General features: G+C 36.1%; 1 protein-coding gene across 1 annotated transcript in view; it reads left to right on the plus strand.

Annotated features, from left to right (window-relative positions):
- The window catches only part of KCNH5 (potassium voltage-gated channel subfamily H member 5), a 344,681-nt gene extending 333,705 nt beyond the window's left edge, over positions 1-10,976 (plus strand). Inside the window, exon 11 of the mRNA XM_055289151.2 lies at positions 1,974-10,976. Within this exon, the coding sequence (XP_055145126.1) occupies positions 1,974-2,921 (948 nt within the window). The 3' untranslated portion in view covers positions 2,922-10,976. The remainder of the gene's footprint in view (positions 1-1,973) is intronic.
- Positions 10,977-27,855: the final 16,879 nt, after the last annotated feature.

The following is a 27,855-nucleotide window of genomic DNA, read 5'->3' on the forward strand; positions in this document are numbered from 1 at the left end:
ATCCCAGCACTTTGGGAGGCCGAGGCGGGCGGATCACGAGGTCAGGAGATCGAGACCACGGTGAAACCCCGTCTCTACTAAAAATACAAAAAATTAGCCGGGCGTGGTGGCAGGCGCCTGTAGTCCCATCTACTCGGAGAGGCTGAGGCAGGAGAACGGCGTGAACCCGGGAGGCGGAGCTTGCAGTGAGCCAAGATAGCGCCACTGCACTCCAGCCTGGGCGACAGAGCGAGACTCCGTCTCAAAAAAAAAAAAAAAAAAGAAAAGAATGTTCATAACTTGAAGACTTAGTACAACCTATGTTTATTTAGGAAGCGTAAGAAATGTGTCAACCCTTTGAAAGACTTCTAATCAAACTGCTGGAGCTTTGATGTCAGAATTTGAGATTATTATTACATATTTTGAAAAGACCCAATTTCATGTGTCACTAATGAGAAAAAAAAGTTGGCCTTTACAGACAGTTACTGAATTTATTTTAAAATACAAATTAGTACCACTTGATAAGCTGAATTTAGTGCATCAATCTCATTTTAGAAAATGTACTCTTACCTGGAAGGGGAATTCCTATCTTTCTGACTTTTCTGTTAACGGTGACCATCAATAGTATTGGTTTTTGGTGTAAAAGCAATGATTGTATATTACTCCAGGCAGCTGCTGAATACTCAAATGATAGTAAATGGTTTCAGATAGGAGTATTTTATGAGAGTTCAAGGAGAGGGAACCAACGTATGTTGAGTGTCTGTTATGGGTTAGAGAATGCATGCTTCACATGTGTTTCTACTCTAATCAACAACGTACAGAGGGTGATCAAGGTAAGTAATTTTCCTTGAGTGATAAACTTTTCTGATTCTGAAAGTGCCTTATCTAATATAAGTCTTTTTTGATTTTCCTTACAGCCTACACCTGCAGTTACTTTGCTTTTCAGGACTCTGAGCAAAAATCTCACACTTATTAACTTTATTTCCAACTCTGATAATATATGTGGCAATTTCTTATATAGCCAACATTTTTTATTTCTTTTGATGGGGTTATCATAAGTTCTTTCCATTATTATCTTCAAAATACATTTTAAATAAAACGATGCTCATTTATTTGTGGATATCTAACCCCTCACCTGTACTATGTATTTAATTTTTTGTTTAAAATTTAAAGAATCTGGGAAATTAAAGAGTTCAACCTCCAACCCAGTGAACATGTCATATGGAAAACATACTTCTATTTTAACCTTTTAGTGGTAGAACGATCATGAGTTTTCGAGGCAGTTTATTCAATAGAGAGAAGTTTGCAATGAAGTCTGTGTACTGAGCTGGTGTTGCCTCCCAGAAACTTTTCCTCACAAATTCTAGTTCTGCCTTCTAGGGTCACATAAATCAATTTAAATTCTCCCCTCACCCAACTCAGATGCCATTTGCTAAACTGTCTAACTTTTCAGTACCTTTATAGCCTGGAATTCTTACTATCTGATACCCAAACGGAGGATAATACTAAAAATGGTTTTGAATCTTATTTCTACACAATAAGGAAAATCATACAAAAGTGGCAATTCGTTACAGAGAAATTTAAGGGATAAATATGTATCTCCTTATATCTGTATATACATATATACATATACAAATATGTATGTATGTATGTATTTGTGTATTTCCTACTAAACGGTAATATAATGGGAATATAAACTAGAAGCAAAGTACCTCTATTCGGTTGTCTCTTGAGTAATTCTCCCTCTGATATGTAGGGGACTAGAACTAAGTAAATAAGTAGCCAACATTTCTATGTTGGGTTTAAGACATATTGCATCCATAAATTTCATAAATGCAATTCCACAAATGGTATTTGAATTTTTTTCTTGAGAAATAATCATCAAATATTCAAGGGTTTTCTTTGTAACACAAAGCACATACAGCATAGTATCACACAACTGTTAATCCATCCGCTTTTATAATCAGGCTGTGACTATCTCTCCCGTTCCACAGATCATCTTTCGTAAGATCAGTGATGTGAAGAAAGAGGAGGAGGAGCGCCTCCGGCAGAAGAATGAGGTGACCCTCAGCATTCCCGTGGACCACCCAGTCAGAAAGCTCTTCCAGAAGTTCAAGCAGCAGAAGGAGCTGCGGAATCAGGGCTCAACACAGGGTGACCCTGAGAGGAACCAACTCCAGGTAGAGAGCCGCTCCTTACAGAATGGAGCCTCCATCACCGGCACCAGTGTGGTGACTGTGTCACAGATTACTCCCATTCAGACGTCTCTGGCCTATGTGAAAACCAGCGAATCCCTTAAGCAGAACAACCGTGATGCCATGGAACTCAAGCCCAATGGCGGTGCTGACCAAAAATGTCTCAAAGTCAACAGCCCAATAAGAATGAAGAATGGAAATGGAAAAGGGTGGCTGCGACTCAAGAATAATATGGGAGCCCATGAGGAGAAAAAGGAAGACTGGAATAATGTTACTAAAGCTGAGTCAATGGGGCTATTGTCTGAGGACCCCAAGAGTAGTGATTCAGAGAACAGTGTGACCAAAAACCCACTAAGGAAAACAGATTCTTGTGACAGTGGAATTACAAAAAGTGACCTTCGTTTGGATAAGGCTGGGGAGGCCCGAAGTCCGCTAGAGCACAGTCCCATCCAGGCTGATGCCAAGCACCCCTTTTATCCCATCCCCGAGCAGGCCTTACAGACCACACTGCAGGAAGTCAAACACGAACTCAAAGAGGACATCCAGCTGCTCAGCTGCAGAATGACTGCCCTAGAAAAGCAGGTGGCAGAAATTTTAAAAATACTGTCAGAAAAAAGCGTACCCCAGGCCTCGTCTCCCAAATCCCAAATGCCACTCCAAGTACCCCCCCAGATACCATGTCAGGATATTTTTAGTGTTTCAAGGCCTGAATCACCTGAATCTGACAAAGATGAAATCCACTTTTAATATATATACATATATATTTGTTAATATATTAAAACAGTATATACATACGTTTGTATATACAGTATATACATAGATATATTTTCACTTGCTTTCAAGTTGATGACCACACATGGATTTTGATATGTAAATATTGCATGTCCAGCTGGATTCTGGCCTGCCAAAGAAGATGATGATTAAAAACATAGATATTGCTTGTATATTATGCAGTTGACTGCATGCACACTTTACATTTATTTATAATCTCTATTCTATAATGAAAGAGTATGATTTTTGTTACCCAAGGCAATGTAATATTTGAAGAATCAGGGTCCAACCTGCCAATGTTGCCATGACAAATTTGATCTCAGGCTGAGTATGTATATCGAGCTATCATTTTCTCACTGTTCTGTTAAGTTAAAATTATAGATTAATGCCAAGGAAGAGTTCGGTCTTTTCAACTATTAGTACCATGTTATGATCTCTTTCCATAGGATATTTTTCTGTAACTTAGTGTTAGGTTCTTTTCCCCTACAGGCAGTGTTTGCTCCATTCAAATGACTGTTTTGTTGCCTAAGTCAGATAACAGTGTGGGATATTGAAAACTTATTGCTATGGGTTTTGTGCATGAATCACATTTTTGATCAACTATACCTCTCGTTTTTTAACATTATACTTAGATAGTAATCATTAGCTCTTATGTAAGGAAATCCCTACTCCCTCCTTCTTGGAGAACAGCTGCCATCTTGTAAGCTGACATTATCAACACCATAAATACTAAACTATTAGTATAGTGTATGTTATTATAGAAACACTGCACCACAGGGTATAAGGGCCCTTTGACAATTTGTGTAAGAGATGCTGAATTTCCAAAGCTGATGAATGCTCTAAACTTGTATTTCCAAAACATGTTCAAGAGTGACATTGAAAGGCTTCTTAGCAAAGAAACATACAAAAAAAAGCATTTAAGTAATCATATCAAAATGCTAACTATTATGATATAAAATAAAAAAGAATGTAAACAGATATATAAATTTTTGTGGCATGTCTGTAACTTAGAATGAAACACTGGTACGGATTATTGACACATGAATCCTAGTGTTTGTAGTTATAACACATGAAATTTGGTAAAACAAACAAACAAACCAAGAAGTAGACATTAAGTTGCTCAACTCAGATAACTGCTTTTCTATCATTTTATTGTGGTTACAATTTTTTAAAGCTTTTTGCACACAGTTCTACTGCTGGACTTCTGCTGAGTTGATTCAATAAACTATTGTGGCTCAGGCAGATCCATTTATGAAAGGGGGATACTAAAGACTGAATTTTAGTCTTTTGAATTCAAATCCTCTTTGTAGAAAGTGCCTATTATCAAGTTTTTAAAAAAAGTCACAAAGAGTTGTCCTGTATATAGCTAGTCCCTTAAATGATATGGATTGAGAATAAAATACACATTCACTTCTAAGAACCCAGGAGAACTTATTTCTTTTGACTAAACTATATTTTAGGAAGTTGTTCAGGGAAGCATGCTTTTCAGTCACTGCATGCACAGCATTTAATATGGGGAGCAGGGGAGTTAGTGTTTGCATGAAGTTGAAAATATGTGCGAGTAATTTATATATTACTGGACCATCTGTACATATATGTTAAGAATATGCAAAAGCTGATGGCAAAATCGAAGGAGATATTTTGGTCTATTATACCCATTTGTATGAGCTTTTCTATCTCCCAGTATTCCCAACCAAAGCCACTAGAACTGAAAGACACGTTATCACATTCAGACTTGAGAAGTGCAAAACAGTGATTTATAAAAACAGTTGCTATTTTAGAATTTCTATTGAACTTCACATGCCCACAAGATGTGCCTCTTTAATCTAGGAGTCTCAAAACATATGTTATGAGCCATGGGCTCCATTTTCCTTTCTTTGTGCGTGCAACTTCCATTAACCATAATGGAAGTTTTCAGGGGAGCACGTCTCCATGTAATGCTACAATATCTACCTACCACAAACACAAGAAAATGAAATAATTATGACGTAAGGAATCAGCCTTGAAACTTGGATTTTGTTGCTTTCGTGGTGAGGATGATATCTTTTTCTTGACCTCTGACATTTATTGAATTTCAGGGTATTTTTCTATTTGTTTAAGTCAAGTCTGGCGTAAGCTTTTAAAGGTGAATGTGTGGTTAAAATAAGAATCTGATTACAGAAGTTGTTAGTTTAACTTTAGCCAGTGCTTCAAAACTAACTACTGGTGTAAAGCTATAAAAGAATGACTGTGAACAACGTGATGATTTGAAGTTCTAATTCATGCCTTTGCATATTAGTGGTGCAAATATTTACTGTGTTCTGACATTGATGTAGAGTTTCACCTAATCGACCTACAATGTTATTGTTCATATATGTGAGAAACATAATGGTTTTGAATTACTCTAGATTGTCAAGAAGGAGGGAAACTATCAATTGTTTATTTATGGTGCAGTTATCATAGTGTCTTTTCAGCCATCTCTGTTCTCTGTGTGCATGATATGAAGAGGTGCTGAATGCACCCTGCTGTTTTCAGCAAGAGTGCATGTTTTCAGCAAACATTGTATATAGAGTAGTCTTTTAGGTTCCCAGATTCCACAAATCTTAGCAGTTGAATTTACTCAGATTTGAATGAAGGGTGAACACTTGCTTTAATACATGCAATAATGATACAATCATGTTCTATGTTGCCTCAACTAGCACATAGACAGTAGATGCTCTTTTGGGGACCAGATAACTGCATGTTTTATTCCTACACTGTATAGATGCTCTTGGCGCATCCAGAATAAAATTTTAATATTATATTTCTAAGTAATATATTAATAGGAGTAAATGGATATGTATTAGAAATCCAAACATTTTCCAAAGCAATTTACTCACCTTCAATATTTTTCTATGATGTTATTAATAGGTAGGATCAGATGCTGTATCCTCAACAGGTGGTTGTAACATAATAGCAAAAGTCAAATTAGAATGGAAATGTGAGTGATGTATCATAATGGCAGGTTTTATCAGTCTGTATCAGGATATTGTTGCACTAAATGTGATCTAGCAGATGGAAGAGATTATGATAAAAAGCAAACAGGCACACAAAAGCCTGATGACAATACCAAAGCTATATGAATGGTACTGAAAATGGTTCAGGCACAGTGGTTGAAGTGAATGACGTGGTTGAATACAGGCCCATGCTTCATTGTTAAAATGGAAAATTTTTATGACACTAGTTGCATCTCGCATTAAGTATAGGACTAAAAATGTCCTAAGTATTTTTTACAAACAACTTTATGCACATCAGAGAAAAAATGGAAAATCTGGGATTTGAAATTGCTCTAGAAGAAATGTGTACCTCTGTTGTACTCAACACTTTAATAGAAAAATTAGTTGTGACCGCTAACTAAAGTACTATTATCAAAATTAACCTTATTGGAGCCCAAATGAAAATCACATTTTCCCTTCTGTTTAAGGAGATTTTGTTCACCCTATGAGATCTGGTCCATTTGATATCTTCTTTTAAATAACTAAAGTCATTTGGAATTTTTTTAATACTAGCCTTCAGAGCAGTGACTGTTTTGAAGTTTGCAGTGGCAGATATTTGAAATTATTCATCATATTTCTAATGAATTCCACTATCTTGTATAATTTTTATCTTTTAAGCAATTTTCTCTGAGTTTGTTTTCCAAAATTTCATGTAGGTAATGAGAACATTTATCTAGAATGTGCATATCATACATGGATAACTTTCAAATATGAATATTTTGTAATCATGTGAATGTTGTGCTATAATTTTTTCTATTAGGCGTAAAAGTATTTCTCTTCTCGTCTTAATGGAAAGGGGGAAAAGACAAAAACAGTCTTTTGGAAAACACCTTAAGTATTAGTATCTGAGCTTTGTCTTGGATTCTGAATTTAGCTCTACCACAAACTCGAAGTGTAATTATGGGCAAATTAACCTTTTCTAGTGTACCAAATGCTACCATTCCCCAGCCAATAAATAAGAAAACAAAGATAACAGCTGTTGCCTTCTTATATCAACATGCCATTAGGTCAGTGAAAAAATTATCTTTCTTGCAGGTGAAAATCACATTATGACAAATGATCACTTTTTGATTCTTTCATAGAAGAGTATCCATGATGTACTCTCTATCAAAATATTCTTCTAGAATTTAGAAGAGATTTCAGGGATTGACGGTGATGTGATTTTTATCTAAATATTCTTTTAGGTTTTAGAAGAGATTTAGCTGGTCAGAGGTTGATGGAGAGAGGCATAGTTTGCTAAATAATTATTAGTGGCAGGTAAGCATAAAACTTGATATTTATCTGGGAATTTAGAACTATGAATCAAATAAACGTGGAGAGAATGAAGCTCCTTTGACGGAAGAGAGAAAGAAGAGAAAGATAGGTAAATTTTATGATTTTTCTTATTTCTACTTAATCATACTGCTTGGCAGAAATTCTCAATTTTGTGAAAAAATTGGTAAGTGGCCAAGGTATAGAGTAGTTCACCAATATATCTGTGTAACAAAACTGAATGTGTACCTCTTAAATTTATACAAATAAAAACTAGAGTAGTTCATCCTTCAACTTTTTAAATTAAAATAATCATAACCTGTTCAAAATATATGATTCCACATGGGCAGACACTCTTATAACAAAATTCTTAACTATGTGCTATGTGTTATAAGTTTTGGTCTGTATTCTGACTTGAGATTTTCTATCACTTCATTTTTAGGATAAGACCCATGTGTTTTCATTCTTTATGAGGGTCAGGGCCACTGAGGATTTGGACTGGGAACTAGGAAGATGATGAAGGTGAGGGTTGAGAAAAGACTGTGTAGAATCTATCTGCTTCTTTACTCTTAGGCTTAGAAGTTAAATAAGTTAACTAAGCTTATATTTACCAAGTGCTCGCTATGATAAGCATTTTATTTAGGTTATCAAATTTAATTCTTGCAACAACCCCATGAAGGCATAGGTTAAGGAACTTGTCCAGGATAGCATACCTGTTACATGATAAAGTTGAGTTTCTAACACAGGCAGTCAGACCTTAGGGAGAAAACTTTATTTTGTAGAATACTGACATTACAAGAACTATCTAGTTCAACCATCTAGTCTAGGTTTTTCCAGATACATACTTTTAAAGATTTCTTAAAATAATTCTTAAAAATTGCACTCTATAATGTGAATGTAAATATTTGGTTTTTCTTGATAGGTCAGAGTCAATGACAGAGGTTGAAATCATACTGTCTTAAGCAAAAGGCACCCTGTCCCAACAGTGAAATTTTCATTTACTTCTCCCAACAGTTGAAAGACATCAGCCAAAGTAAACTGTCAAATGTGGTTATAAATAAGAAGCATGTTTGACATATGGTCACTGGTATCAACATTTTCTTTTCCAGTTGAATTTTAACCTAAAGAGGTAATGCATAATGGTTAAGGAAAGCAAGAGTCATTCAGGATTTTTTTCTATAATTTCTTTTTAATAGTGGGATTTGGATGAGACTCCGGAATTTATTTTTAAAATTTATTTTTTGACTCATTGGGTTTTAAGTAGATTATTCAGATATTTTTATTGATTGCGCTGATGTTGGCTTCTTGGCCAAGCCACTATTAAATGCATTATCCAAATGAACTATTTCTGTTTAGAATGGCAACTTGTATCCTTATTTCCAAAATTAATGAGCTCATAGTATGTATATTTACTTCAGAGAGTTTCAATAATCTTCTCTAATGAAAAAATGTTAATTTTCTGAATGTGGTTTATTTGTTCTACCCTTTGAGATTTCTAAAGCAAATGTCTTGAGATAAGGAGAAAAAAAAACAAGATATTACAACACTACATGCTGGAATCTTCAGCCCAAAGCATCTTGTTTTCACTTGGCTAATAACTGAGCCAGAGGTAATCATAGAAAGGAAGAATCCTACTTTTAAAATAATGACTGTGAAGGACCCCACTGACACTATCCAAAGCTTTTTATAGTCAGCTCACTTCCATCCTGGCTTTTACATTACCACTGCATGATTATTTAAATGAGGTCATGACTTATACTACTTGTAAAGGCACTTGGTCAAAGAGCAGTAAACCAAAAAGTGCAGCTTATGACCAGAGTTATAACTGAGGAAAAAGGAGGGTGGAGAAGGGATAGCAGTTGCCTCCTTTTAATGAGTTTTCTGTATGTGGTGCCTTTTAAATAGCTTTTGTTTATTTGTTTTTAAGATGACACATTGTCATTAAGGTTTTAACAAAACCTTTGGAAGCAGTTTGAAAGTTTGTCAAATGTTGGGGCCTTCTTTAGAAATAAGTGCTCTCCCACCAACCAATGAGCTTAGAACCTCTGGTTCTGGCCTACAAACCCAATCCCCTAAGCACTTGGCTGGTTGGGCTGCATTTTGATGGGGGGAAAACAAAAAAATCTGATCACTCTCTCTCATTCATGTGGAATCACTGACTGTTGAATGACCAAAGCAGTCAAAGCCAAAATATTCACCTTGACGCTTCAATAAACCAGATTGAGTATCCATAATAACTAATTTAAGTAACTTTATCCTCATTCTCTGATAAATCATATTTCATAATATAAAATGTAACCACTTCCCTCTATCCAAAGCTTTTGGTCAGACTCTCCATTGAGTTAGAGAAATTGGACTTTGGCAAAAGGCAACATAAAGATTATTGTTGTTCCTAGAACCATTGTTGTCATGGACCCCTCATTTGCTCCTCAACTTTTTCAACCAAATTATAGCGGGAAAGATTCCTGATGAGGCCAAGACTGCAAACAGGAAGAATACCTAGCTAGTAAACTATGCAAAATCACAACAAAGATTCATTTTTCATTCCATGTTAAAGTGTTTGATAGTCCTAAGTATTTAATATTGGTATATTATGTCACAGCCATGAACTGTCAACCTTCACAAAATCCAAATGCACTTTTCTTTAAAATCAAGATTAGCTTATTTCATTTTCAGAAAAACACAGTGGTCAGAATTGATTTTTTGACCTCTGCAGGGATGTTTTCACATTTGCTATTCTTATGACCCTTTATCAGAAAGGGAATAAGTGTAGTGTTCACTTTCATCTCCTTAGGGTTGACTGCACCAGCATCTTCCATCAAGCAGTCGCCTTCCACCTTAGAACCTGTTCACAGTTAATAAAGCAAGAGGGAATATGCATTTCATATTAGGAAAAGATTACTTAAGTGATTGTTTTGAAAAGTGGAAACCAGTTTAGAACCATTATTTTACCCTAAAACATCCATTGTAGTTTGTTGAAAGAGCAATGACTTTTAGAAGTGCTTGGTACTCAAACAACACAACATGTGCAGATTCATGATACATTGAAAATTATAGAGTTCTTTTTAGTCTATGTTCTAGTGACTTTGTTTACACTAGTTGTGGCATTTTGTATACTACAATGTAAATTCTACTATAACACTAATGTTACTATGGGAATTAATTTTGCAACTTCTTAAATGTTTTTGTCACTGCAACCATATTAGTGAGATATTGGGGGTATTAAAAATGCCTCTGCCTTTAAGGGTTAATTCACCAGAAATAATTGATTCATGCATTGACAAAGGAAACAATGCAAAAATTTCATGCGGGATGTTTTTAATACCATTATGCTAAGCAGTACTTGTTGGCTCTTTTCAAAATCTGATTCATGCTAAGCAGATCCTTTTTTCTACTTAAACAAAGATACTGCAATGTATAATATAGAAATTTTGTATGTACTGTTGACCTATCACCTGATTGCTGACAGGATGTGTGAAAATATTTTAACTTTGTGACTTTAGGGTCAATTATGAAATAATTGTGATCAAAATTCAATTGCTTCTGGGAAGTTTGTGGTGATTTTCACTTTATTTAATGTTTGTTCTCAAGAAATGGTCATTTTGAAAAGTGAATTGGCAGGTGGAAGCTTTTAGCCCAAAAGAATTCTGGGTTTCAGCACAATAAACTGTATTTCATCAGGGAGGACTAACTTTGCTTTTTTTCACACTTTATTTAAATGTGGATATTTTTTCATGATGCAGAATAAAATGTGCATTTTATGGAATCAATTTGAATTGGGTCTTTGTTGGAAATTGCTATTTTGAATTTAGTTAAATAAGCGAAAAGCTCCCCAATATTAAAACACAAAGCAATAGGTTTAGAGGAAACAGTCTTTTGATATATTAGAATTCCAATGTTATCTTAAACTTTCGTAATATTTTTCCTCTGATAAATTGTATCATTATGGTATAAATGATAAAATTAAAGTAGTATTATATCAGAAATTAAAAGTTTAAGCTCCAGGAGTAAATTAGGTTGAATTAGAATATTTCTCTGTACCATGAAAGATAGAGATAATGAGCATATCTGAATAGGAATTTGGAGAAATCCTTATTTTAAAACGAGATTAAAAAATATTTCTCTATCAATATTTCTAAAATTCTATTAATATCATAACATTATGAATTTCTTCCAAGCAGTGAAACTTAGAGGCTTAAAGGGCAGAATGTACATGGAATAAAAGTATACTTTTTCTCATTTTTTGAAAAAGATTATAAATGGCTTTGCCAAATTCCTATTGAAAAACAAGAGCTGAATATGTAACATAGGATGTCTGTGACACGAGAACTGCAGATTTTTCTTCTAACTAAAAAACAAGTTTGAGGAACACTTTTTTGGCACATCACTGAAAAATTATTCATACCTATGGCTACGTAAAATTACGTTTTGATTACAGAACAATCAAATAAAGCTTCGTCTTTGCTATGGCTATATTAGAATATAAGTAGAGGATTCTAGAGTTAGTTTTCAATTATATAGGAATCAAGGATATGATGATCACAGATAACAAAATGAATTGTCAAAATGAAGTGAAACTTTCTACACAAATGAACAGTAATTAATGCTTTCTCCATTTTTTGTTGATTTTGCTCCTCTTTTTTTTTCTTCTTTCCTTACTCACACATCCACATGCACACACAGTCAACAATAAATTGCAATCTTTCCTTCTAAGTTCCATGGTAATAACTCAATTAAGAAAGATACCAATTTTTGGCTGGGCACGGTGGCTCACGCCCGTAATCCCAGCACTTTGGAAGGCCAAGGCGGGTGGATCACCTAAGGTCAGGAGTTTGAGACCAGCCTGGCCAACATGGTGAAACCCTCTCTCTACTAAAAAATACAAAAATTGGTTGGGGGTGGTGTTGGGTGCCTGTAATCCCAGCTACTAGGGAGGCTGAGGCAGGAGAATCGCTTGAACCCAGGAGTTAGAAGGTGCAGTGAGCCAAGATCACGCCATTGCACTCTAGCCTGGGCAACAAACAGAAAACTCCATCTCAAAAAAAAAAAAAGTCAAAACATGATAATACATATTATAGATGTGTGAGGAAATACTCAAGGGCCAAATACCATTACAAGCAGGATGAGAAGTTTTTGTCTCATAAGATGTTTTCTTCAGGGAATGTGAAGAAAAATAGAACATGCTTTAACCTTCCAACCTTCAAACTTGTGGTTAGCTCCTTCTATTTCCACCCAGTTAGGAGGCTTTTGCTTCCTGTGAGATTGTTGAAAACACCAAGTTTTCCTATATCAAGTTGGGTACATTCTGTTTAATCTAGGAAAATCAGCGTAACATGCTTTTAATTTGATTAAATAAAGATGTGCCCAAGGCTAGTGATGCAGAGCTGACCTTATATAGCCAGAAGGGGCCTTGGGGATGAATTAGCACCATGCCTAATCTGAGAAATGAAGAAACCAAGAATTGGAAAGGGTAGGCAATTCTCCAAAATTGTATGTATAGTGACAACTTTGGAAATTAAAGTTGGGAGTTGGGAGGAGTTGGGATTAAAATTCAGTTGTCTTGACTCCAAGTCCAATGTTTCTTACACTATATCACATGCCATCTGGTTTTTCACAGTGCAACACACACACACACACACACACACACAAACACACACACTCTTTAGCTAATGCTACTGAAAGTGTTGCTAGTCTCATCTCTGAATATTGCAGAAAGGATAGTTATGTGTTCAACTATGTCATTTACATAAAGGTGTGTGTCCTTTATTCCAGTTTTCTTAAAAAACAACTGATATCCCATAAAAGGTGTACTCTCTCCCTTTGATATTGAAGATTGTAATTTCACATTCTACACTCATGATACTCTCTGTCCACCTGGTTTTAGAATCAGAACTAGACAGGTTATTTGTTGTATCTGGCGAAGGATACACAGTTGGGTCAGAGTTCAAGAGGACTGAATAAAGACTGGCTGGATGCTGACCACCCCAGATCACTCTGTGTGGAGCAGAAACTGGAACTTCTGGGTTCCTGCTTCCTGTGGGTGCATATGGGTGCATCAAACACAGCTTTCCATCTCATCTGATTCTACTGTCCTCTGGCACCCAAGCTTAGCTTAAGTCTTGAAGAGTGTGTGTGTGTGTGTGTGTGTGTGTGCATGTTTGGGGATGACATCTTCCTCAGTTCTTAAAATTTCCAGGACTATTCCCATGAAAAGAAAAAATATGTATCTGTGATCACAGTTTATAAATAACAGTGTTCAATACCATCAGTGGCTGATGGAGAAGTGCTAGCAACTTGTCACCTGTAGTCATTCAACCCATCAACAAACATTCCTCTCATGTATGATACTGCTCTAGGCACTCCACACTGACCAAATTCAGCTGCAGAGTGGACCTTAGAGGTCCAAAGTGTGGACCCTAGAGTTTTCTTCCACAACTGCGAATATCCTGTTCAAAGACAAACAGCAAGATTCTATTGAAATTCTTCATGTTAATGACCTTTGAATTATGGAATTCACTCACTGGCAGGAGTGTCAGGAAGAATAATACCTGCTTTTAGAGACAGGGGAGAATATCAGCCTCTCATGCTTTCTTTAAATTTCCATATTCTCCATTCTTAACACCCTTTCCCTAAATTTTTACAACTCAGGTAGGGAGAGCAGGGAGCAGATTTTCAGAGGTCTGGCGCTTTCACTGCTGCATGCATACACTGTCTTTCCTTCCCTGTAGTTTTCCATTCTGCTATAAGCAGGGAGAGGAGATGGAACACTCTGCAGGCAACCTTAAGCTGATGGCTCTGTGGCTCCCTGCCTGCCCGAGGAGAAAAGAAAGGATGAAAGCAAGATTTCCAACAATTGCCATTGAACGCCCTGAAAGGAAGAGGCTGAGTGGAAGGAGAGCAGGGAGGGGTTTTGCCTTTCAGGACATCAGCAGCAAATAAGAAATTTCTGTGCTAGTGCAGTTACCAGGAGCCTCTCTTCTCTTCCTTTCCTCTGCTAGTGGTATTCCTTGTATAGCCTATAGTAGATTGGGACCAGATTAAATGAGATAATAGCAGTGAAAATGCTTTGAAAAATATAATGGGCTATACAACCTTGAGGTTCTCTCTATTTGTCATTGATTTTCCCAGTAGTCAAGGGTGGATTCCAGAACTTATTGAGAAAGAGCCATAAATATTAATAACATATAGTCACACACAGCTCCTAGTGAAGTTCCAAGATTTTCTCAATTATACATACAGAAAATTGGACAAGTTCAAAGTTTGTCGAGACACAACAGCTGGAGTCCTTTTACCTTCCTGTCAACAATAAGGGCAAACACAGACACTATAATAGCCTCTCCTCTACTTCCACACTTCAGGAAGTATGTAAAGAACCTATTAACATGTAGGCTATATGAAAATATAGTCCCAGTTTTACTAATCTGAAATTCTCTAAAATAGTGGTGCTATTCGTCATTTTCACTTTCACACTTAGTTGTCAATATCATGTAAGATCTCTGTTACACATGGTAGGTATTTGATGCTGTTTCAGAGTTCTTCCTGATTTAAGATTCAGCGCTATAAGATCAATTCCTAAAGTTCATACTAAAGATGTAGAGGGGCCACTAGATGTTTAGCTAATTTAGGACTTTGACCCATTTAGATACAGTGAGGTCATACATAATGCTGGAGTTGACAAATTAAAATGTTTTTACCTAACATGACACAGGAACCATGTTTAACACCAATACCTTCATTCAACTTCCCTCCCTTCTACGCTCTGGCAAGATGTCTGTGCCTTTTACAGAGCTGCATCTTGTGTGTTTTTGTTGTTGTTTTATTGAATTGACTTTGATATAAAACCAAGATTCTTATAATTTTGCATGTTGTATACAGATATTTGGATAAGTAGAAATATCTACTATTTTTCAGTCTCAGACACCTTCACATATAATGCTTCTAACAACCTCATTAGAGAAATAAGCCCATAGGCTCTGGGTGATAAACAACCCACATAGCTAGAAAGTATCAGAAAATGTTTTCAAACTCAGATCTCTGACTTTCAGATCTTATTTGCCTCAAAGTGACTCTCAGACCTGCATTAGGCACTTGGTTTTTACATCAGGACCTATAGAAATAAATGTTAAAATTATTTTTTGGAGGATTTGTAATCTGATTACAGAATTCCAGGGTTTAGCCTTGTGCTGAAGTTCCTAAAATAGGAAAAATGCTAGGGTTCCCCTTCATGTATGTTCTGTTTACAGATATGGAGTATTACAATTCATGGCATCCACTTAGTTTCTCCTTTGCATGATGACCTATGTGGAAAAGTCCCACAGGAGCATTGATAGCTGTGCAGGACACTATGGTCATGTATACATGAGCTACTTAAAGAAAAGGGCTGTGGCCAGGTGTGGTGGCTCACGCCTGTAATCCCAACACTTTGGGGGGCTGAGGTGGGCAGATCACCTGAGGTCGGGAGTTCGAGACCAGCCTGGCCAACATGGCGAAACCCCATCTCTACTAAAAATACAAAAATTAGCCAGGCGTGGTGGTGGGTGCCTGTAATCCCAGCTACTCAGGAGGCTGAGGCAGGAGAATCCCTTGAACCTGGGAGGCGGAGGTTGCAGTGAGCGAAGACTGCGCCATTGCACTCCAGCCTGGGCAACAAGAGCGAGACTCCGTCTCAAAAAAAAAAAAAAGGGAAAAGTCTGTGTTCCTTCTTCTTTAATAGCTCCATACAGTGCTTAGAAGTGTGCACTATACCCAGTATAGCTACTACTATTAAAAGTCTTGAAAGAATGCTTAGAGTAGTTCAAGTCTATTTCTTTAAGATTCACTACTGTTTTAAAAAGCTTCAGTACAGCTAAGTCATGCAGGAGGATATATCTATCACTTGGTATTCTCTTTGCATTCAAAATGAGTGAGCCATCATAAACACTTCCAACTCCCTGACGATGTGTATTATATGGCCTAAAACGCCATGTGATGCCTTGATATCTTTGTGCGTCACTGGGCCCCAAAGACCTAACCATAAGTTCCCCTGTTCTTGCTAGATGTGTCCCCTTGACCCCCAGTGAAAAAGGCTTCCACCTGGTTAGTTTCCCTATTAGTCAGACCAGCTGCACTCCACCAGTCTGCAATCTAACAGGCTTTCACTTTCTTGCCATCCAACAAATTTCTTCAAACAATCCAATCACATTCTCCTGTGGGAACCAGGGGTCATCTCACCCCCTTGTTACTGTAAAGCGTGCCTCACCGTGGCCCCTGATTGTTCAGAGTCCAACCGCAATGTGGCCCTGCATGGTACGGGATGTTCTTCTCCTCTGGGCTGTGAGTATATGTGACCAACAAATTGCTATTTCATCTGCTCTGGGTTTGGAGTTTGGCCATCTTGTATTATTTAGGGTGGGGGATTCATCCCTCACTAATGGGGTGAACAGGAGGCCACTAGAACAGAATGATAATTCACTTTATTCAGGAGAATTTTAGTGTCCATCAACTAATACTGCTCAATAAAAATTAGCACATTATGGCTGTTCTCACTTTGATGGTTTAATTAAGTGAGGATCTCTGTATATCACAAGGCTTTGCAGTCAAACGTGGTGATACTCTGTGTATAAATTTTGGATTTTGTCTTTTGCTATGATTTCATAATAAAGGTGATTAGTTTAGCTTAGACCTGCATCAGCCAGGTAGTAAAAATGAATCTCTTTTTAAATCCAGTTTGAATGCTTAGATCAAATGTGTTTTCCTCTTTCATCATGCTTAATGGTGGAGTTTGTTGATGCAATAAAAGTGAAATAATGACACTTTGCTTTTTGCAAATGTCTTCACTTTTCAAGGTACTTTGCATTTTCAAGGTATCAATAGATTTACAGTTATCTGGACAGTTCAACAGTGAAGGCAATGATACTTTTTCAAAGTTTCTTTACAATCTTTTCACTACTCCAAAGAGTTTGAAATGATCATGTAGCTCAGTAGTTCTCAACTGGGGCCAATGTTGCTCTTAGGGGATAATTGGCAATTTGTGGGAGTGTTTTGGGTTGTCTAATTAAGGCAACAGTGCTTCTGGCATCTAGCTGATAGGGACAAGTGATGCTGCTAAACATCCTACAATGAATAGAATAACCCTCATAATGAAGGTATTATCCAGTCCCAAATGCCCAAAGTGCTGAGGTTGAGATTCCCTGATTTAGACCATATGGCATGCTGCTTGCTCTTTTCAAATTACACAAACCATTATGTGAATGATTTGACCCACAAATCAGCCACAGTCAGAAGTTGGCTTATTCAGAAAGTAACTCCTGAGAACATTCCTAGAAATAGTGCAAAGCACCACAGTAGAGGCTGGGGGTTAGGGCACGGCAGATCCATGTTCATCCTTTCAGTCTGTATATAATCTCTATACCCCACAGTCCCTTTGTGCCTGTCCGAAGAGAGCAGAACCATATTCTGCCATGACAAAGCAAAAATTCCCAGTCCAATGCTATAACTTTCAGTTCAGAATAGACTTTACAGAATATTTGTGTCTTTTTCATTTGATATTTAAGTTTTGATATTTAAGTATTCATACACGGATACTAGCTTCTTTCATGTGACATTTGTAACTTAAAAAATGGATTAGTTTTTATTTTGGAAGAAGAATCTGCTCAGCAATCAAATAACTCTTTTAAGTGTCTGTCAAGTTATAAATGAGCCTACTTTTGATAGTATCCAGTTTATTATAGCTTAAATTGTAGGGGTTCTAATAAATGTTGGTAAAAATGTCTTCTGTGGTCTCGTTAGTATCATTTTTACATGGAGGCTCCATGGTTTAATTGAGCTGAATTCCTGCCCTGCCTTGCCCTCTTTCCTTTCTTATGTGTACACAGCTCTGACTCACTCATTACACAACCTTTGGAAAGAGAGTGTGTGCTTAGAGGCAGAGATATGGGCTTGCCTGTGCACGTCAGTGCAAAAACTCATTGAGAATCCTGCTTAGGTTTATGTTTCCATTACCACTATTATTGCAGATCTGACTGAATGTGATGGCTCCTACATAATTACACACACATACACCTCATTCATGTAAATGAAATAAGCTTATGAGGCAAGTAATCATCTTAACTTGATAGCCACCACTCTTATTTGTTTGAGAATTAGGTGATATTTCTAGACTGTAGGATTCTTGCATCCCTTAGTCCTGATAGTGAGCCACACTTTGCTTACAAATGAATTATGTCTGGTATTCGTACATTGACACCAGTGAGATCTATTGGAGAACCTTTCATTGTGAAACTTTATTGCTTCTTAATAACTTTATTTTAGTGTAACTAGCATACATTTATTCACTATAAATATATAATATTCTGGGTTTAGTAAATTCATATAGGTGTGCAACCATCACCATGATCCAGTTCTAGAATGTTTCTGTTACCCCCAAGCTGGTCCCTCATGCCCATTGTCAGTCCTCGCTACACTCCCAAGCCTCAGACAATCCTCTCGTGCTTTCTCTTTCCTTAGATTTGCCTTTAACAGAACTTTCACTTAAGTAGAATCATACAATACACAGGCTTTGATGCCGAACTTCTTTCACTTAACCCATATTTTGGAAGTAAATCTATGTTGTTGAATGTGTCAGTAGTTCATTTTTATTGCTGAGTATTTCGATACACAGTTATACCCCACTTTGTCTAGTTACCAGTTGATAGACATTTAGATTGTTTATAATTTTTTTTGCTTTATAAATAATGCCTTGTGTAGCTATATGTTTTCATTTGCCATGGGCAGATATGTAGGAGTAAAATTACTGGGACCTTTGGTAGATGTGTGTTTAAGTTTTAAAGAAAATACCAAACTATTTTCTCAAGTGACTGTACTATTTCACATTCCTTCTAACAACACATACGTTGGTTCCAGTTTCTCCGCATCCTTGCTAACACGTAGTATTATCAGCCTTTCTGATTAGTTACATTTTAGTGGGTCTATAGTGGTATCTCCTGTGGTTTAAATGCGTATTTTCCTGATGATTAATGACCTTAAGCATCTTTATTTGTGCCCTTTCTATATCTTCTTTGGTGAAAGGTGTATTTGAATATGTTGTATTGAGACAATGTTTAAATCTCTCACCTTCTTTTTGCCTCTCGTTGCCACTATTTTTCAGTCCCAATAGGTTGACAATTAATTGGTTTCTGAGCTATAAGACTAGGCACTTCTCAGATATTTTAGTGAATTATTGGGAAGGGGGATCAGACGCATTAGCACTTTTGGGAGGTATTGCTTTAAATTACAAAGCTTCCTTCACTGCTTAATATGTCTGACTATTTCAAGGAACCCATTTACACTATTTCTTAATAGGTGCTGCAAAGCAGTCTGGTGCCAAAGATTTTAATCTCAAAAATTTTATTTATCTCAGTGAGAGATTTGAGATTTTATTAATGTCAAAAGCTGATTTTGAAAAGAATTCAAGAGGAATTTTGCATTCCTATTCTGAACTAAACTTATAGTTGTCTAGTATTCATTCATTCACGCAGGTAATAAATGCTAGATTAAACTATAAAAAACTTTAAAAGTAAAGCACCTTAAACATTATAGTTGCACATCTAGGCAAGATCTATTCCTTGCAATTCAAGCAACTCAATATCTTGGGCTGGTTTACTTTTCAAGCTCTCAGTCAGAATCTTTATTTCATGGAAAAGTTATTTAGTCAAGGTTCTATCTGCTAGTTTCTCCAGCAGGCTTTGCTTTTCTTTGGTGCATTGTTTTTTAAGTTAAACTAAAATAAAAAGATTTTTCTGGCTCTGTAAAGCAGGTGATATGGCTATACAATAATATTCTGTTATAAAAAATTATAGTTTGTTTCACAAGCTTAAGAATTATAATAACATGGAATTTAAAAGTCTTTGTTGCTTTGTGTTGTAAACTCACTCTGGAAGAGTTGAGGAAAGTATACTATTATTTTTCTTTTGACTTGTTGGCTAAGGGTCATTTTTCCAGAATGACTTGATGTGAAAGAGCATGAACTATTCTGAGCAAAGCAGAATTGTTCACAGTTGGAGAGATTCAATATCTCTCCAAACCAAGTCTTTTGGCTTACATTTCCCTGCAATACCTCAAGCCACGGTGAAGCTTTGAAAGAAGATGCCCATTGAAAAGTGTTTCACAATTCTAGGACCTCAGACTATACTGCTTCTAAATACACCGGTTCTGTGCCTGTAAATTGCAAATGGGGCTCCCACTAATTTACAAAGTTAAATCCCATTCTCACTCTACTGATCCCGTAAGCTGATTCTGTGAAGGCCAAGGCCACATTTCCTGGATACCCTTGTTTCTCCAGGATCTAACAAAGAGCCACATGTGTAGAATGTAATCAGTCATTGTTGACTAAACAAATGTTGAATGTTATCTTAACATTGTAAATGTCAACATCATAAAATGGTGAATGAATATCTTAATACCTCACTGTCTGACTCCCAGAGAGACTACCTTCTACTCAGTATTTTCAGGTTTCTTCAGATTTGTTCCTTTTGGTTCAAAGGTTAAAATGAAGAGATCACCACTGTGTATTCTGGTATGATGCTAATAACATTATAGAATATGTGGAATTACCAATATATAACTATATCATTTTAGTTTTCCTGTAATTTTTCAAATGTGTTTTATTTTACAGCCATGCACTAGATTCATACTACATAAAACTGCTATGCCTTAAAAGGAAGAGTTACAGAGGCATATGGGAGAGAGTTCACGCCTTCAGAGGAGTTTAGAATACAAGGTAGGATCCTGAGAGGTATACAAATAATATAAGGGACTAGGTTACAAATGGCAGGAATGCGGTGAGGATGCAGAGAAAATAGTGATTGTGCAAAGAATTATCCTCAGACTTCCAGATGGGAGCATGGGTGTTGTGGTCTACCTGCATTTGTATTCCCTTCTGTTGCTAGCAGGACTGTAAAATGCTCCATTCACTCTAGAAAACAGTTTGTTTCTTAAAACACTAAATATACACTTACCGTAAGACTCAGGAATTTGTGCTCCTGAATATTTATCCGAAATGAAACTAATGTTCCCACAAAAAAGCTGTACACAATTGTCCATAGAAGCCTTATTTGTAATAGCCTAAAACTAGAAACAACCAAAATGCCCCTCAATGGTGAAACTATGGTATGCCCATATTGTGGAACATTATGCAACAATAAAAAGGAATAGGCTATTAACATACGCAACCACTTGGGTGGATCTTAAGGTGAGGTGGGAGCAGGAGAGCAGGTGGACAGAAAGCACAACCCCTGAGACTCAATGATGTGACTAATGGTCAAGAGTGTGCCTTGCCTTAGTTCAAGATTGAAGGATGTTACAGTGATGTATACAATTTTCCAGATCTGACCTATTAATTTCTCTGAACATGAGTATAATAAGGTACCATATTACCTATGCTTTTTCAGAGTCTATCATTAGCTGGTTTATGAGTTAAAGTTTATAGAAACTATGTTATTTTACTGGATATAAATTAGATTGAAAAACATGGCCTACAGAAATACACATGTACCATTTTATGTTCTAGCTTTTGTGAGTGTTGTGCTATTCCAGAAGTTCACAAGTATTGCAGATGACAACTCCCCCCACCCACTTTTATTGTCTGTTAGTGAATAAAGTTTGCCAAGATTTAGTATTACCCTTCTGAAACAGTGCTGCAAAGGCATTTTTAACATCTTTTCCACTCAAACCCACATGTAAATTCTTAACAATCTAGCACCAATTTTTTAAGTTACTCTTTTTGATTGAAATAATTATCAATTAACAGGCAGTTATAAGGTAAAACAGGGAGGTCCAATGTATCCTTCACCCAGTTTCCCCCAATAGTTACATTTTACATTTTATCTCGTTATAGTACAATATCAAAACCAGGACTTTGATATTGGTCCAATATGCATTTATAGTACTGAGTCATTTTATCACAGGGGTTGATGTGTGTAACCACCACTGTAATCAAAATACAGAACTATTCCTTCACCACAAAGAGCTCCTTTATGCTAATACCTTCTAGTCTACCCAAATCCCAGCCCTTTCCCACCATCCCCAATCCCTGATAACTACAAGTTTATTTTCCACACCTATAATTTTGTCATCTCAAAGTTTTGTGTAAACAAAAAGATGCATTATGGGAACTTATGAGATTGGCATTTTTCATTCAGCATAATGCCCTTAAGATCCACCCAAGTGGTTGTGTATGTTAATAGCTTATTCCTTTTTATTGTTGCATAATGTTCCACAATATGGGCACACCATAGTTTGTTTCACCATTGAGGGGCGTTTTGGTTGTTTCTAGTTTTAGGCTATTACAAATAAGGCTTCAATGGACAATTGTGTACAGCTTTTTTCGGGTGAACATTAGTTTCATTTCAGATAAATATTCAGGGGCACAAATTTCTGAGTCTTACGGTAAGTGTATATTTAGTGTTTTAAGAAACAAACTGTTTTCTATAGTGATGGGAGCATTTTACAGTCCTGCTAGCAACATGAGAGATCCAGCTTCTTCATTCTCTGCTAGCATTTGGTATTGTTGCTGTTGTTTGCTTGAGCTGTACTGTAGATATATAATGATATTTCTTGGTGGCCTTAATTTTCATTTCTCTATTGGCTAGTGATATTGATTGTGTTCTCTTGAACTCATTTTCCATCAGTGTATCATTTTCAGAAAAATATCTCTTCATGTATTTGTCATTTTCCAATTGAATATATATATATTTACTGTTGAGCTTTGAGAATGAGTTATGTATTCTAAATATGAATCCTTTGTTGAATGTATGGTTTGCAATAGTTTCTCTCAATCTATAGTTTGTCTTTTCATTCTTTTGACAGAATCTTTCATACAGCAAAGATATTTAATTGTGATTAAGTCCAATTTACAGATTTAAAAAAATATCTAGTGCTTTTAGAATCATGTCTAAGAACTTTTCATGAAGTTCCAGGTCCTGAAGGTTTTCTTCTAGGTTAACTCCTAAAAGTTTTAGATTTTTTATGTTTTACACTTAAATCTACAACCCCTGTTGAATCAGTTTTTGTAAAAGGTATGAGATTTAGATTGAGGTTTACATTTTTTGCCCAAAGATGTCCAATTATTATTCCAGAACCATTTGTGAAAAAAGTTCATCCTTTTTCCATTGAATTGTCTTTGAATTTTATAAAACATCAGCTAGCCTTCTTCACCTGTCCCATTTATTTATGCATTTATCATGCTACCAATACCACATGATCTCCATTACTAGAGATGTATAAATGTATAATAAGACAGGATGGGGTAGAGTAATTTCTCCCTATTTATTCTTTTTATTCTTGTTTTTCTTTTCTTCTTCTTCTTTTTTTTTTTTTCTGAGACAGGGTCTTGTTCTGTCAGTCAGGCTGAAGTGAAGTGGCCTGATCTTGGCCCACTGCAACCTCTGCCTCCTGGGTTCAAGTGATTCTTGTGCCTCAGCTTCCCCGGTAGTTGGGATTACAGGTGTGCACCACCACGCCCAGCTAATTTTTTGTATTTTTAGTAGAGACAGGATTTCACCATGTTGCCCGGGCTCGTCTTGAACTCCTGAGCTCAGGCAGTCTGCCTGCCTCGGCCTCCCAAAGTGCAAGGATTACAGGCATGAGCCACTGTGCCTGGCCTATTTAGCAATTCTAGCTCCTTTGCTTTCCGATAAAAATTTAGAATAATCTTGTCTATAGCTATTTTATAAGCTCATTGAGATTTTGATAGAAATTGTATTAAACCTGTGTATTAATTTGGGGGAAAATCCACATCTTTATTATATTAAGTTCCAAGTCATGAATGTAGTATATCCCTTCATTTATTCAGAGATATTTGATATCTTTAGTCAGACTTTTGTGGTTTTCAAAATACAAATCCTATACACATTTAGTTGAATTTACACCTAAGTATTTTTCTCTCTTTTTTTTGAGTGATTGCAAATAGTATTGTATTTTTAATTTGGTTTCTACCTGTTTATTGCTATTGTATCGAAATATAATTGATTTTTGTATGTTTATCTTGCATTCTCTGGCCTTGCCAAATTTACTCATTAGTTCTAGGAGTGTTTTCAAACCATTCTTGAGATTTCCTATGTAAACAATCATGTCATCTGCAAATAGGGACAGTTTTATCTCTCCCATTCTGATTTATATGACTTTTCTTCCTTTTCTTGCCTTATTACACTGACTAAAAGTGTTGGAGATGAAGAAAGATTCTGGGTGGTATGGCCATCTTCATGAAACAAAGAAGAGTTTAACTTGGCAAGAGCAAAGTGTACAGTTAGATATTAAATTATTGTACGAAAACTCTTGCTACAAGGCAAAGAAGGGACTCGTGAGATGGTTTATCATTACAATGAGAAGAACCCCAAGTCCCAGAGTAAGTGTTAAGCTCTTATATAAGAAGAAATTAAGAAAGTAATAAGAAACATTGAATCGGAAAACTACAAAGTTTTTCATAATTCTCTTTATTATTAATTTTTATTTTTATTGAAATAGTTTTTGGGCTACAGGTGGTTTTTTGTTACATGGATAAATTCTTTGGTGGTGATTTCTGAGATTTTAGTGCACCTGTCACTTGAGCAGTGTATACTGTACCCAATATATAGCCTTTTATCCTTCACTTCCCTCTCAACCTTCCCTAAGTCCTCGGAGTCCATTATATCATTCTTATGCTTTTGCATCCTCATAGTTTAGCTCCCACTTATAAGTGAGAACACACGACATTTGGTTTACTATTCCTGCAAAAGACATTATTTCGATCTTTTTTTTATAGCTGAGTAGTATTCCATGGTGTATATACACCATATTTTCTTTATTCACCCGTTGGTTGATGGGCATTTAGGTTGGTTCCATATTTTTGCAGTTGTCAAGTGTGTTGTTATATGTGCATATGTCTTTTTCATATAATGATTTATTTTCCTTTGGGTAGATACCCAGTAGTGGGATCACTGGATTGAAGGTAGTCCCACTTGCAGTTCTTTTGATAACCTCCATACTGTTTTCCCATAATTTCTTTTTCTTAATTTTTCCCAAAACTGGAAGGTGTCACCCATATTTTACATTTTCAAATTTATTAGAATTTTGCTCTCATTCTAGGGTCTAGAATCTAAAATCCAAAAAATGTCAAGTAGCAAAAGCTTTCTTTTTTGAGACTAGTTTTAAAGTTTTTTTGTGTGTGTGATTGTGTGTACAAAAACAAGTATGCTTTGTTATTTAAAATTATTTTTACTTTTTCACTTTTTACCTTCTCATCTTTGTTAAATAATATTAATAAATCTTTACTTTCTTACTAATTTTCCTTGCCCAGAGCTTCAAAACTTTCCTTTGTGGAGAAATCTATGAGAGGATGTTTGAAGGAGATTCTTCAGATCAAATAAAGGATAAGTGGTCAAGGAAAATATTTCATAACTTATGAAGGTTGACAACTTTTAGTAACCTTCCTTTCTACTTATTATAAATAACAGTTGGTAAAAGGAAGCTGAAAATAATTGCTAATCTTAGCGTATTTATTAAAGAGTTATGCCAGATGGAACTTTTGTTAGATGTTAAAAAAATATAAGCAAACAATAGACAAGCTGAAAAATGGGGCTGTAGTGGGTAGCTGAAGCATCTTTCAGTTAAATCATGTCATGAATACTTCCTTCACGTACAGTCTTGTGTCATTTCTTATGGGATTTTGTTGTCATGACAACAAGTTTTACAAGAGCATCTTCAGCTTCCATAGTTAGAATTACACAAAAAGAGTTTGATACAATGAACACAGGTGAGCTTTGGTTATTACATTTGGACAAAAGCCCCTTGCTTTATCACAGTTATATCCATGAAAAAATTAAAAACGTGACACTTCTTTGCAACAGAAAGCCTTTTTCTATAAAGTTTTCCTTTTTTTTCTGAGAAAAAAAATGTAAAAGGTTCCAAATATTTCTCAGCTTAAATACTATTAGATTAAAAGGTAATTTGTAATGAATAAGCCATGATAGCCCCTAATACATGAAAGGACTTTGAAATTATGTTGTTTCTTGTAGAGATGAATTTTGATGAAGTACTAGTAAATCAAACATAGTGGAAAGTACAGGCCGAACATGAAAATACTGTTAAGAACACGGTGGTAATCTGTATTGGACATATTTTTATTATCTTACTTGAAAGTCTCATTATCATAACAACAAAACTCTTTGGCTGTCCTGTTTCTCATTGCAAATAGCTTCATGACAAATGAAAACTCTTTTGTGTTAATTTTCAATGGCATACAACTACAGTACTATTTTATGGCTGTGCATTTACAGATAATTATCTTCAAAATAAGCAACATATGCCTGTAATCCCAGCACTTTGGGAGGCCGAGACTGGCTGAGGTCAGGAGCTCAAGACTGGCTGAGGTCAGGAGCTCAAGATGGGCCAACATAGAAAAACCCCATCTCTATTAAAAATACAAAAATTAGCCATTCGTCGTGGTGCACACCCATAGTCGCAGCTACTCAGTAGGAAGTTCCTTACATTTGTCAAAAAGATTTTAAATTGCTTAGTGATCCTTTATATTTTAATCTGATTAACCTACTCGAAAAGTTCTAAGTTTAAAGCTGTGCGCACATACATATATACACATTTCAGTAATCCTACTCATTTCAGAAATGTTCTATCAGAATTATAGATTATTGTAAAAGTCATGTTCTTTTATTTTTAAATTACTATCATGATGGCAATTAACCGCTAAAAACAATGTCTAAGTAGATAACCCACCAGACTCCATTTTAAAAATGTGGCGTTATAATTCTTATTATTTACTTACAAATAGTTCAAGGCTGAATTACAGCGTTATAAATTTGGAGTTATTCTAAAGGACAAGGAAAGAGAAGCGTGCTGGCCTTTTCTCTGCAGGTATGACTGATGGTAATTATCATCTCTGTGTGAGGCTGTGGCTCAGATGATTGATACCAAGTGGCCAGCCTCCCCACACTGCACCCACATGACATCGATTTTTGATTTGTGGCTAAAACCATTGTCCGCTATAATGGTTGCACTGGATAAATTGCACACACACTTTTGTGGTTGGGAGTTACTTAGACCTCTTATTCAGAATCTGTATTTTCAACATTATGTTGAAGCAGGCAGGTTGCAGCCAAAACAGTCTGTTGCTAAATATTTCTCACTCACATCTTAATGAGCAACCAGGCCATTAGAAAGTCTGAAGACACAGGATTTATTGATAGCACAACTGTTTAGCATCAACATTCTTACAACTGTATTCAATGCCGAAAGTAAAGCCATACTCCATCTTCTGTCTCTTCAGATGGCTACCTGCTCAGCCTCATGACCAGATCCGAGCCCAGAAAAAAACAAAAAACAGCAACCAAAAAAACTCTTAAGTAATCAAAGTATGACGCTGGTTCTCCCAGAAGCTCCTCCTCTTCATATTCCCTTTTTCCTTCTATTCTCTAGCCAAAGGTTTAGTGTTATAACTTTGTTTAATAAAGTTGCAGCCTCAGCCTCCATTTTTAGCTGATGTAAGTTATTTGAAATGTGATAATACCCATCACCTATGGCCTAGTTAAAACTTGCTCCTCCTGTGTTTGTGGTGGTTCGTGATATAGTTTGCTTATTTCTCATCTCACTGATCCCAAGCTTGACACATTACAGCTGCTGGCCACAATAAACCTAGTGGC

The sequence above is a fragment of the Symphalangus syndactylus genome, chromosome 8, assembly GCF_028878055.3.
Source record: "Symphalangus syndactylus isolate Jambi chromosome 8, NHGRI_mSymSyn1-v2.1_pri, whole genome shotgun sequence".
NCBI classification, from domain to species: domain Eukaryota; kingdom Metazoa; phylum Chordata; class Mammalia; order Primates; family Hylobatidae; genus Symphalangus; species Symphalangus syndactylus.